The 11,633-nt window shown below is 39.8% G+C and overlaps 1 protein-coding gene across 1 annotated transcript; it reads right to left on the reverse strand.

Moving 5' to 3' along the window:
• Positions 1-380: 380 nt before the first annotated feature.
• LOC105282402 lies at positions 381-10,946 on the reverse strand. Its single transcript, XM_011344343.3, has 12 exons — positions 7,903-10,946; positions 7,139-7,615; positions 6,234-6,359; positions 5,968-6,149; positions 5,242-5,414; positions 3,527-3,717; positions 2,936-3,186; positions 2,380-2,646; positions 2,056-2,245; positions 1,868-1,988; positions 1,606-1,767; positions 381-617 (listed from the first exon to the last, which is right to left on the reverse strand). Exons 1-12 carry the CDS (start codon positions 10,920-10,922, stop codon positions 579-581), a joined length of 5,199 nt encoding a protein of 1,732 aa, XP_011342645.3. The 5' UTR covers positions 10,923-10,946; the 3' UTR covers positions 381-578.
• Positions 10,947-11,633: the final 687 nt, after the last annotated feature.

Genomic DNA, 11,633 nt, shown 5'->3' on the forward strand with positions numbered 1-11,633 from the left:
ATATTTACATCCAGATGGTGTACATAAATAGTACTCAACGAAAAAATGGGTTAGACCCGGGATACACCCACCCGCGCCGTAGATATCCGCCGGAAGCGGTCACAAATTCTCCGAGTCTCGCGGCACAACCGCATTGCGCATAACTCTCTCCTCGTACCCACCCTCTCCTCCTCGCTCTGCCACCCCACGGCTACACTGAATTGTATTTTTCATTATAAAGAGCAGTTAGTTGATACGTGCGAAATTAAAAGCTGACGAGTCGCTATACAATGTACGTCATAATAATTACGGTAATGTATATAATCAGAAAAATATTACCATAATATTAAATTTCAGTTCATTTTCTGAAAGTAAATTTTATATTAATTAAACAAGTCACGTTTGATATTATAAAATAAATGAATAATCATTTCATTACATTTATTAACTATAATATTCCGTACATTACAACATCGTTATTAGCGGCAACTACAAAGATATCTTAAACACATGTTGGATGTTGTTGGATCTCCAAAGGTGATTCTTAAAACTCTTCTCGTGGCCATTACGTCAAGCTCATTCCGTGCCTCCGAGCAATGTTAATTGCGCGAACGGTATCTTTTTGTGCAGCGGTTTCTCTGAAAGAATAACAACGGTATCATTCGTGTCGTGTCTCCGTCCATCTCGATAAATAACGCGGAACGCTTGCAAAGAATAGTAGTTCCAAAAATACCTGCTCGCATTCAAGAATGAAAAAAAATACTAAAAATGAGCACAGTAGAAGTGCTTTTAGTTTCCTCAAAATTTCAACGACAGTTTGCGACAAGTAACATCTATTTTATTGTCGCATTCATGATGAATGGTGGATTACGCGTATACGAATGATATATCGCTTTTATCGGGCCAATCGTCGTTCTCCATTCGCCATTTTAGAATCACGTACTGTGCCGTTCGTACGCTCGCGCGGACGCGTTTTCGCGTTTACGTTCTTCCTATATTTTACACGTATCCGAGACTCTAATCTCTCTGCATTCTAATCTCTCCGCTCTCTCTACGTATACACATACGTTTTAGTCTCAGAACGTGACGATAAATTGGATTCCTATGTATGATAGATTCTCCTTAATTCCAGATAATGCTATTATTTTTACGTAAAATTCATACTTCGGACACGAAAAAGAATTTATAATATTATTATGGATTAACAATTAATTGCAATATTAAATAGATCAATGTAATGCCCGATGTTTTAACAAGTATTAATTATCATTGGCAAATCTTATGCTTTTTCAATGTCAATTTAATAAAACGTGGAATAGTAAAATATTATAGTAGTGATAAGCAGAATAGTAGAATAAAATAGTCGAATAACAGAGTAGAATAATAAAATATTTGTACAATACGTATACTTGTTTTGTACTGTTCCAAACGTTCAAATATTTTTCAGAGCGAGATATCTCGGGTATTTTCTTTGCGAAGAAAAGTTGTGCTAGAAACTACGTTTGCTACATTATTTCTAACATACAAAAGCTTTAACTTATTTAAAAACTTTATCACCGAGATTTATCATCTACATTATTCCTCGTCTTTATTACTGTTATCTGCTTTTTTATTACTGCCACTTACTTTATTTCTACTATGACTGCGTAACGATTCTTCAGATTTCTTTAGCTCGTCCATAACGTACTTAGTGTCTTCAGCTTCCATCTTCGATCCTTGGCTATCTTGACCATAAATGCTCACGCAGATTGTTCTCGGACGCTCGGTGCAAGTGCTCGTCAAACTAATCTAGGCGACAGGCAATATTACATAAGAAAAAAGAGGAGATTCTTTGTATCAGAAAACCCACCCATAAATACATATAAAAATTGGAAAAAGGTCCTTTTACTTTAGATTCAGCCGAGCAACAACGTTTTCGGGCTGGTCGGAAGGACTTCTTGAGACGATAGCAGCAAACCGCGAGCGGAAAAATCAGGAAGAATATCGCGTTCAAGAAGAATTCCACTTTCCTGAAGAACACACTCGTCGTTCTACCGTGTTGTCTCACGCGTGCATATTTACTTACTGCGTTCTCACCTGCTACATATCCTGACAGTCCTCTTCTGCGTATCCGGATGCACCGGTGCACCGTCCTCATCCGTCACCACGCACTTGTATTTTAACTCTCGCTCGTAGTACTCCGACATTCTCCTGTTTCCTAGCAAAAAATCTAAACCCCAACGGCTCACCACTGGTATGTACAGGCCAATCAACCATTTAAGAAAACCTAGAAGAAACGTATTTCCATATTTATGACACTATCGTAAGTACAAGGTGTTAATTCATCAAATATTAACAGTGATGAATCTAAATATTAGAACGATTAAGTCATTGATGAGGATGATTATGTCGATTACTAACCCATAAAAATTAGGAGCAATATTAGCAACGCGATGAAGAGCAGCACATCTACGGTTATGTGTGAAAAAATGTCATGAGAGGCTGTTGGAAAAAAACCGCGACATCCAGTGTCGTGATAAAGCTCAGGCAACATCGGTTGGCAAGTCCTGCCATGTACATCGCCTACGCATACGCATAAGCAATGCAAAACGCAGGAGCAACGATCCATTTTTCGTATCTTTATCTTCCTGGTGGCCACCGGTTCTCCGAGGTGGTTCAGCAATCGCACTGCAAACGCATCCACACAACTTTTGCTCGTACACGCATAATCCTGTGCGTATATTTCGCATATTATGATGACAACATTCATGCAGTATTTGATAATTCGATCATTCACACGAAACCAAATAAATTATTTCATTATCTGTCAGAATTATAAAGAAAATTTTTGCAACAAGAAAGGAGATCAATACTAAACATTATTTAAAGATAAGTTTCTAAACTGATCAAAATTTTCTATTGATTTATTTATATTATGTATATGTATATAATTTATTGATTTAGTTATTAAATTTACCAGAACAGTAAAATTCGTTTATAGATAATTCGCCGTAGAGATCCAAGCTTACTGCTTGTTTCTGTCGAGGTTGAATTATTTTTTCAGGAAATGTAGCATTCACCCAAGATTCTGGAAGGCCATTGGGACAGTTTACAATTTCTAATCGATAAGATGCTAAAGTCAGTCCTGTATTGATCAGCACGACCCTCATTACAGTGTGATCGGGTATCGTGTTATTCACATGCACTTTACTGATGCAACCTGAGGATCTAAAATTTTTAATCTTTTAAACAAAGACAAGATAAAAAGAGGTTAACAGAATAAAATTTATAATCTCTACTTATTTACTTAATTTCACCATTACATATATTTCGTTCTAATCTCAACATGTTTAAGTAATCAAAATTACTGTCTTAATGGTGGTACATTTTCTATGCAATGATCAGAATGTCGAAAAGGGTGCTTTTACAGACAAATTGCTAATAGCCAACTTTAAGTAGTTTGGAGTAATTTGAGCGATTAACGCGCAAAGTGTAAGCGAACCAACTAATAGAGGTAATTTCAGCTTTGCCGCCAGATACGTAGATAGGTATCGTTGTCGAGACTCACCCTTCTGCAAGCGCGGCATTGTAACCCGCCCTGACTTCGATGTCGATCGCAGACACGTGCGGCGAATGGTACTCCAGAGCAAGGAACTCGCGGCTTCCGCTTCCGTTCGCGCTGTACTTGATGGGCTCGCTCGGCACGGATGCGAAATTGCTCAAGAAGTAGCAACCAGGTCGCCCGGCCGCGCGAGCTTCCTGTCAACACGTGACACTAGATCGAACAGCGACCCGACCTTCGACAGCCGACACACGGAAATGTTCGCAGGGATAGAGAAGTGGTTTCCGGCATACATTTGTGTTCGCTGATAAACCTCGCGATGACATGTTGCAGTTCGCGCACACGCCTAAATAGTGCGCCAGCGAGACCTAATCACTTGTTCTAGATCTCGCTCTTCCTCGACAAAGAAATCGCCAAACACTTTCGCAATTGTTAATACCGAAATAAAATCGAAACTCTGCTGAAAGCGCAATTTTTATGCATGCAGATTTAATTAGTGAGTAATTATATTTATAAGCTTTTTTTAAACCATTTAGTTGATTTGAAGTATTAGTTCTCCTTCAAATGAATATATTCGAAAGGGAATTAAATTCTTTGACTAAAATTTAAATTTCGAAAAATCTTGAAGATTCGCATTTATGCGTTAAAACTGTTGGACGCGCAATAGAATAAAATCATCCCGCATTTACTTGATTTAAAAAGGAAACGCTGGTTCCGCAGTGCAATAATTCGTAATGTAACAGCGGGCACGATGTCAAGCTATCGCTGCGGGCATTTATGAACGCGAAACAAACACGTTATTTTGCCAAACGAAACGGTACGAATTCCTCGTCTCGCGTATCGCAGAGTCGACGTGCAAAAATCCGCGCGCTGTCCCTCTGCCGACGAACAATTTGTATGCGACTGTCAGTTCCCGTCGCCGGAACAAATCTCCTCTCCCAGCATTTTACTGGGTGTAAGTATTAAATTCGTGCGTGATGAATCATATGACACAGAGCGAGCCAGCGCACTTAAAGCGTCTCTCATGCGTTTTCCGCGTGCGTTCCGCATGCGGTTTTTTCGCGCGGTATGCATTTTTCGCACATGTTTCTTTGAAAGAAACAAAAATCCGCACGCGGAAAAAGGAATGTGCTGTAGAAGAATGCGTTAATGGACAAAAAGACAAGATCGCACTGAAAAAAAATCTGGTTGGATTAATTAGAAATCTGGTAGGTTCAACCAGTCTGTCTGTTGGAAAATGGACGACTCAGAATTCCTTTAGAAATTATCAGATTATAGTACACTCTATCAAACGTTCTAATTATAAAATATTCAGTCCGTCCTATCGTGATAACTAAAAATTCTGTTTAATTTAATCAAATTCTATCATATACGTGTTGTTGGTACAATCAAAATATTTTCCTCAGTGTGGGAAATGTATGGATATGATCACGTTTCGATAGTGCATGTGTTGATAATGCAGATCTTTTTGTAAAACTTTGTGTAAAACATAACATACACTGACAATGAGTGTCAACTTGTCAACGCGTGTAACAAAAGGATGCTCGTACTTGCTCGAAACATTCAAGAGAAAATCGCAAGAAGTAATCTCTTTCGCGTAGTGTGCTCATCGTGTTCGAAAGAGGCAACTTCGTTTATACATGAAGCAGCGCGATGCCCGTGGCCACGCGAGGACAGGCTATTTCCAGTGTTGTTTCATTTATTGCACCTGCCATACGTACCATGTCGTGCTTACGGTAGGCCAGGGGCTGATTTTTCAAACAGGTTCCCCTGACACGTCCGCACCGGTCCGGTTGCCTCGCGAATGCTGCGAATCCCACGCCCGCTTTGTCGCATTCGTTTCCATTCACGTTGATGCTACTCGCCGGTACCACGAGATACTCCTCCGATTCGCCTACATTGAAACGCGAGATAACGTCATTTTATTAAATCGTCTTCCATTAGATTTATTATGCAAGCTCTCGGCTTGGAAACATATTCGTAAATCATTAGCGAGTAATGCATTAGCGAGATTAGATTACTGAGATTACAGATAATCGCGAATCGTCTTTTAATATCAGATATTTTTAAAATTTTTATATTATATAAAGTTTTACGAGAAGTAAAAGATAAAACAGTACGTAATTTAATTTCATGTAACTTGTTTGACATTTTTCTTCGGATCCAATTAAATTTATCCAATTAAATTTCGAACAAGAAACAATTTTGAATTTTTGAATTTCTGTGTTGCAGTTTTTTTCACATATTCTAAATCTTAGGAATCTGCAAATACATAAATTTGTTCTTTATCATAAATAAGACTGAATCATTGAATATCTCTTTGGGTATCACATAAATAATTATTTGCTCCGTTTTGCATGTACAGCTTCCTAATTTGTTAATTAAAAGCTTGTATCTCGCTGATCACAATTTTAAGAGAGACGGTTGAAATACTCGGGGATCGATACCTTCGGCAGGATACCCGGAACCTTTTGATGTCACCGACGATGGTACCAAAAGACGATCGCGAGCGACGTCCAAATTAGGGGCTTCCCTCTCTTCCTCTTCCCGTCCTGGCGTTTTCACTTCCTTGTAGGCGAAAGTGATCGTACCTTTGCTGTCTCTGTGGTGCCTGTTGAACGTGCCCAATCTAATGGCATAAACGACCTGTCTAGCGTGAAGTTTATCAGGCCGTTACGAATACTCGGATGCATGTTAACCGCGAGACTCTCACCTGACTACGGAGTCTCCGGTGAGACTCGCCCAGTAGGTCGATCCATTAGCTAAAACGCGTTTTTCGTAAACCTGAAGATGCACCGTGTGCTCGACGATGGGGTTTTCCAATTGATACACGGAATACCTAAGGAATTTTTTTCTTAAAAATTTTTAACAAAGAATGTTTTAAAGCGATAAGGAACTTATAATTGATAAATAACTGATGAAAAGATTGTGAAAGTTCATTTGATCGAGTACAGGAAATTTTGAAACATTTTGATATTTTGTCAAACATAAATCGGCGTACCTTATGTATCTATTTTTATCTGTTAATTAATTTTGCAACATGTCAATCAACTACAGAAACCATTGAGGGCGAGAAACAAAGCACTCATATTTGCTTTCATTGTGCCCAGAATCTACAATCGTTATCGTTTATAACATCGAGCGTAAAACAGAAACTACAGAATCTAAATCCATTTTACTATTTTATTAAAGTATTGTCTGTGGTCTCCATGCCACTCCATTGTATAATTGCCTGTCTTTTTTAAATAAGCTATTGATTTAAATAAACGATTGATTCAAACAATGTTATTGATACATATTATAATAAACAATGCAAAAATTGTCTATTATTCGTTAGAACGTTATTTCAATCAATGAATTGATGCAAATTCTGCAAAAAATGCAATTAATTTTATAGTTTCTATGTAAAAATGTATACATGTATTTTTTCCAGTATATTACATTCCACTTTTATTACAATTTGCTTTATCAATTATAAATTTATTAACTTTAGTTCAGCGGATTGGTAAACGCCCAAAGTTGAGTTTTCTGTGTTTTCGGCAGAGTAAATGTAACATTCGGCATGTCACGGATTTACGTTCAACCACGAGAGATCTCCTTAAATTTATGATGACCTACCATAAATCACTAAAGCGCAAACAATGCGCGGACTCCAGATATTTGACCATATCGACATTCGGTGGGTGTCTGCGATCCGTGCAATCCTGGCCACCCCGGATTTGTGCCCTGTTGGAGTCGACTTTCGATTCGGCGACTATTCGACTTCCGTCTTCGCGCCCTTTCGCGTTTCCTTTCACAGACTCCCGAACATCCTCAGCGATGTAACGTCCCGTCCAGTCATCGACGTCATATTCCAAGTCGGGTTCAAGAAGCATCATTAGTAAGCGTCTCTTGAAGTGCCGCTGGTTTCCTCTCTGTAAGATATCCTTCGCTCGTTGACCACCTTTCATCTTTTTCTTCTTTCTCTTCCGCCACTTTATCTTCTTCTGCGTTGGATTCACATCCTTTTGCCGCTTCTTAAATACGCGACTGCCTTTCCGGAAATCTCGATGACCGACTTCTCGATGCTTGACATCTCGTTTCTTGTTTGCAACGCTAAGAGATAACGTAAGATTATGAAATTTCTTTATATGAAAATAATAAAACTAATGACATAGAATATTCTATCGTGAAACGTAAAAGCTTTTTCTCAACTGAATATTTGTTCAAAAAACTAGCTTCCCCTAAAACTTCTATTGTATAATACATAAAATGTATGAATTAAAAGATTAAAAAAGTAAAAAATAAATATTTTAAATATAATTAAATTTAACCAAATTAAAGTAAATAGATATTTTAAATACTCTCTTACAATTAGAATTTAATTTAGTTCTATGGCATACCTCATAGGTTTGTTCATGATTCCTTTGCCGCTTCTAGAAATGCGAACATTATCAGCAAGAGAAAAAATTGGCGAATGTCGAATCGCGCTTGTTTCCTCGAGGGAGTCTGCTCTTTCTGACGAGCTTAATCCTCTGCTGACGTTGGATAAAGTATTATCCGTCAAACGTTTTGCCGCAGGATTACTTCCGGCATGTACGTCGATCTTAAACGAATCATCCGCACCGATGCCGAGATTTGGGTCAGGAGGACGGTTAATCTTGTCGCGGACACGTCGAAATACGACTTTTTCCAGCGCTGCAGTTCCGCCTGGTACTTCACGAGATTCCCGGCGTTTCTTATCGACTGGCAGTTGCCGCGTGGCTGCCCGGCGTCTCGCGATCCAATCTTCCGAAGAACCCCTTCTCGCGGAACTGTTAAGCAATTTCGTCCTCTTGACACGCCGATCTGATACCTTCGCCTTCCTAGCCTCCTTCGACTTCACGCGGTTGGATGTGTCTCCTCTTATGGCACCGATTCCGTCTAATAAAACATCTCGCGAGACAGCGGTATCACGCGAAAACATCGGTCTGATGGAATCGTTGCTAGCAACATCGGCCAATTTCGACCAACGAAATCCGCTGCTTTTGTTCCTCGCCAAATATCCCGCGGAAGATCCTGGCTCAATGTTATCCTTCTTCGAATTTGTCGTGAAAGCAATTTCTTGTTTACCAGCGCGAAGGCGATCGACGGAACTTCGATTCTGATTCTGCGTCGACGAAGACGAATTTCTTTGGCTACTGTCCAATGGAAATTTCCGTATCTCCGAATCCTTCTTTGAATCGTTAAAGGAAACATTTGAATTTTGTTTCACACCCGTTAGTTCGACGCTTACATTTTTCCGAGACGCGTCTTCGTGAAACGACTTTCGTTCAGGCTCGTAAAATAGAAAGGACTTCGGCGTTGGTGAGGAAGTCGTGCTCGATAAAGTGGAGGCGTAAACTTCTCTTTCTGTAGAAGTTTTAAAGAACGTGAATAACTTCTCGTCCTTGAACACCTCGCTGGAGGAGATCGGCAAGGTGGACGTCGCTGAATGAGCCGGTGCTTCAGTAAAGGACTCAAAAGTACTGTCATCTAAAGGCAACGATTCCTCATGGATTCTTTCCGTGATTGTCGACCGCCGCTCAATGGTCGTGAGATCCTGCTTCACCCTCTCCGACGTTATCGTCATTTTATCGGTAGTGCTTCTCTGTTTTCCAACATTATCGCCACTCGAGGTGTTAACAACAATATCGTTTACGCGAATCATCGTCTCTCCGACCTGAGCACTATGGCAAGAAGGCTCTTCATCTTCCGTGATCCTCAGCAGCTTCATCATAAACCTCACAATGGCCATCATGTTTCTCACGCGAATCGCATTGACCGATTTATCATTGCACTTACATGGTGCCTCGGAAGGCAGCGTCTTATTCGTTGTGAAAGTGTCTTTCAATTTCGTGGATGGCGAGGATTTCATAGTTTTCGTATTCCAGTCTCTTTCAGTCGTATCGCGGTCTCCAGGCTGAAAAGCTGTAAGAGGATCGCTCGTGCGATAATTGCTTGTAGTTCCCGACTCGTGCGAAATCAGCTTGGTCGTCTCAGGAAGTTTCTGTATGGTCGTCGGCATTCTGTAGCACCCACCAAAAGCATTTCGTGAGTCCTCAGGACAGCACTTTGCCTCATTACTCTCATCCGTCACAAGACCAGTGCTCGGCTTTTCGATTTTGACCAGCGGTATAATGTGAAGAGTAGTTTTATTCGATCGATCGGTCTTTGAGTCGGACTGATTCGCTGCGATCGAAGGAGCGCCGATTCGACAGTGAGATCCTTTAATTACTTGATGTTTTAGACTGCCATTGTTAACCAGGACAGACCCCAGAATGTCTGGGAAACGCACCGAATTCGCAGATGAAGAAAAATTTAATTCATCTTTCTGCGAATTCTGCGAAAACTTCATTTGTCTTCCTGGCATTTCGGGATCATCGGTTCGCTCGGAAATCGTTCTTCCAGCACTCACCTTGTCCATCCTACCACTTGGTGCGATCAGCGGTCTCGAGTAGTCCGTTAAAAAGATCTGCTTAGCCGTTCTCGAGTTCATGTTATCCCTGTCCAATCTCTTCTCGATTCGAGGGGAAACTTCTTTCGCCGTCTTCCGTTTCATCTCCTCGTTTCTTCGCGCCAAATCGAAAAACTTTTCGCGAGACTTTATCGCGACCCCATTCGCATTTGCCTTGCCGACCTCCTCGCTTACCTCTCGGCTTTCATCCCATATCGCGCCTAATGAATCACTCGTTTCGTCATGTACACGGTCGCTCATGGTTGAGAGATTAAACGTGGATTCCACATTTGAATCATTAAGAGGGAGATTGATGACGGTTGTTTCGACCACCACCATGACGTTTGGATAGTCTGCAGAGACTGAAGATCGAGGTACCGAAGCCTCCTCGGGAATGGCGTCAAAACTTATGAGCATTGGCGTTTGATTGGAACCACCGTTCACTTGAATCCTTCCACTGAGCGAAATTTTTATGCTTCCTTCGTTTTTTGACGTTGTGGAAGTTTGAGAAGAATCAACGTTGCGAAATATTGGTGCAGTGCTCAACATATCTTGATCAATAGAATAGTTCGTAAGCCCTCTCGTATTGTATGCTGTGGTGGATTGAGCTTCGTAAAAAGATTCATCTTTTAAATTATCTTCGTTTATTTCCTCGCGAAACGAAAGTGGCTCTTCGTCAACTTCTTCATAAGTTTGAGAAATTCTTAAACCATTATCGGGGCCATCAAAACTTTTCTTCTGTACTGAGATATTATTATTGGCAGCACTTCCGGCAGCAGATTTTTCTTCTTCGGCAGAAGTTTCTAATATATTATCATTGTTAAATCTTGCCGTATTAATCGACTCGAGAACAGGATCAATATCATGTAATCTTCTCTCAGAGTCCTTGTTCATAATTTTCTTTTCGTCATTTCTATAATTACTATTGTAATAAGTGATAACACACATGTAAATTAGTAAGTGTATATGTAAATGTATATAACATATATATAACACAGGGTGAGGCACCTAAAACAGGCCACCTGAATATCTCGGATGTTATTGGTGATAGAAAAAAATGTGTCAGACCAAACTTGCATGGTTTCGAGGGACACATAATTTGTTCTAAATAGTTTTTTATTAGGTGGACGCGTAGAGGTCATATGAAGGTCAACGTCGTTTTTTTAAATGGTATGATATGTTTTTTTACGTACCATCTAGTAGAGCGTTTGAAGATGCGCACATTGATCTACGGGTCAAAATCATTTAAGGTCGCTGAAGGCTAAAATTTCTAAGTGCTAGAACTTTTTCATTTCTGAGTTTACGGTATTTTCAATAGCAGAGAACTCTAAGCAATATAAAAAATAATGATATCATCAACTCAGAACTTCTCGGAAAAGAAAACATTTCTAACGTCTAGAGTTCTAACTCTAGGCAATATAAGAAATAATGATAACAACAACTCGGAACTTCGTGGAAAAAGAAAAAATTTCTAAGGACTAGAACTTTTTCATTTCTGAGTTTACAGTATTTTTAATAGCAGAGAACTCTAGGCTATTGCCTAAAGTAAATTATTTTCCCTTGCAGTTGGCCTTCAGTGACCTTGAATGATTTTGACCCGTAGATCAATGTGCGCATCTTCAAACGCTCTACTAGATTTTACGTAAAAAAACATCATAT

Source organism: Ooceraea biroi, chromosome 7 (genome assembly GCF_003672135.1).
Source record: "Ooceraea biroi isolate clonal line C1 chromosome 7, Obir_v5.4, whole genome shotgun sequence".
Taxonomy (NCBI): domain Eukaryota; kingdom Metazoa; phylum Arthropoda; class Insecta; order Hymenoptera; family Formicidae; genus Ooceraea; species Ooceraea biroi.

Coding starts and splice junctions, on each gene's coding strand:
- LOC105282402 (XM_011344343.3), bottom strand. CDS start 10,922: ATGTGTGTTATCACTTATTACAATAGTAATTATAGAAATGACGAAAAG. Junction 6,150..6,233: donor ACCGGAGACTCCGTAGTCAG/GTGAGAGTCTCG, acceptor TTATGCCATTAG/ATTGGGCACGTTCAACAGGC. Junction 2,246..2,379: donor ATTGCTCCTAATTTTTATGG/GTTAGTAATCGA, acceptor CGTTTCTTCTAG/GTTTTCTTAAATGGTTGATT.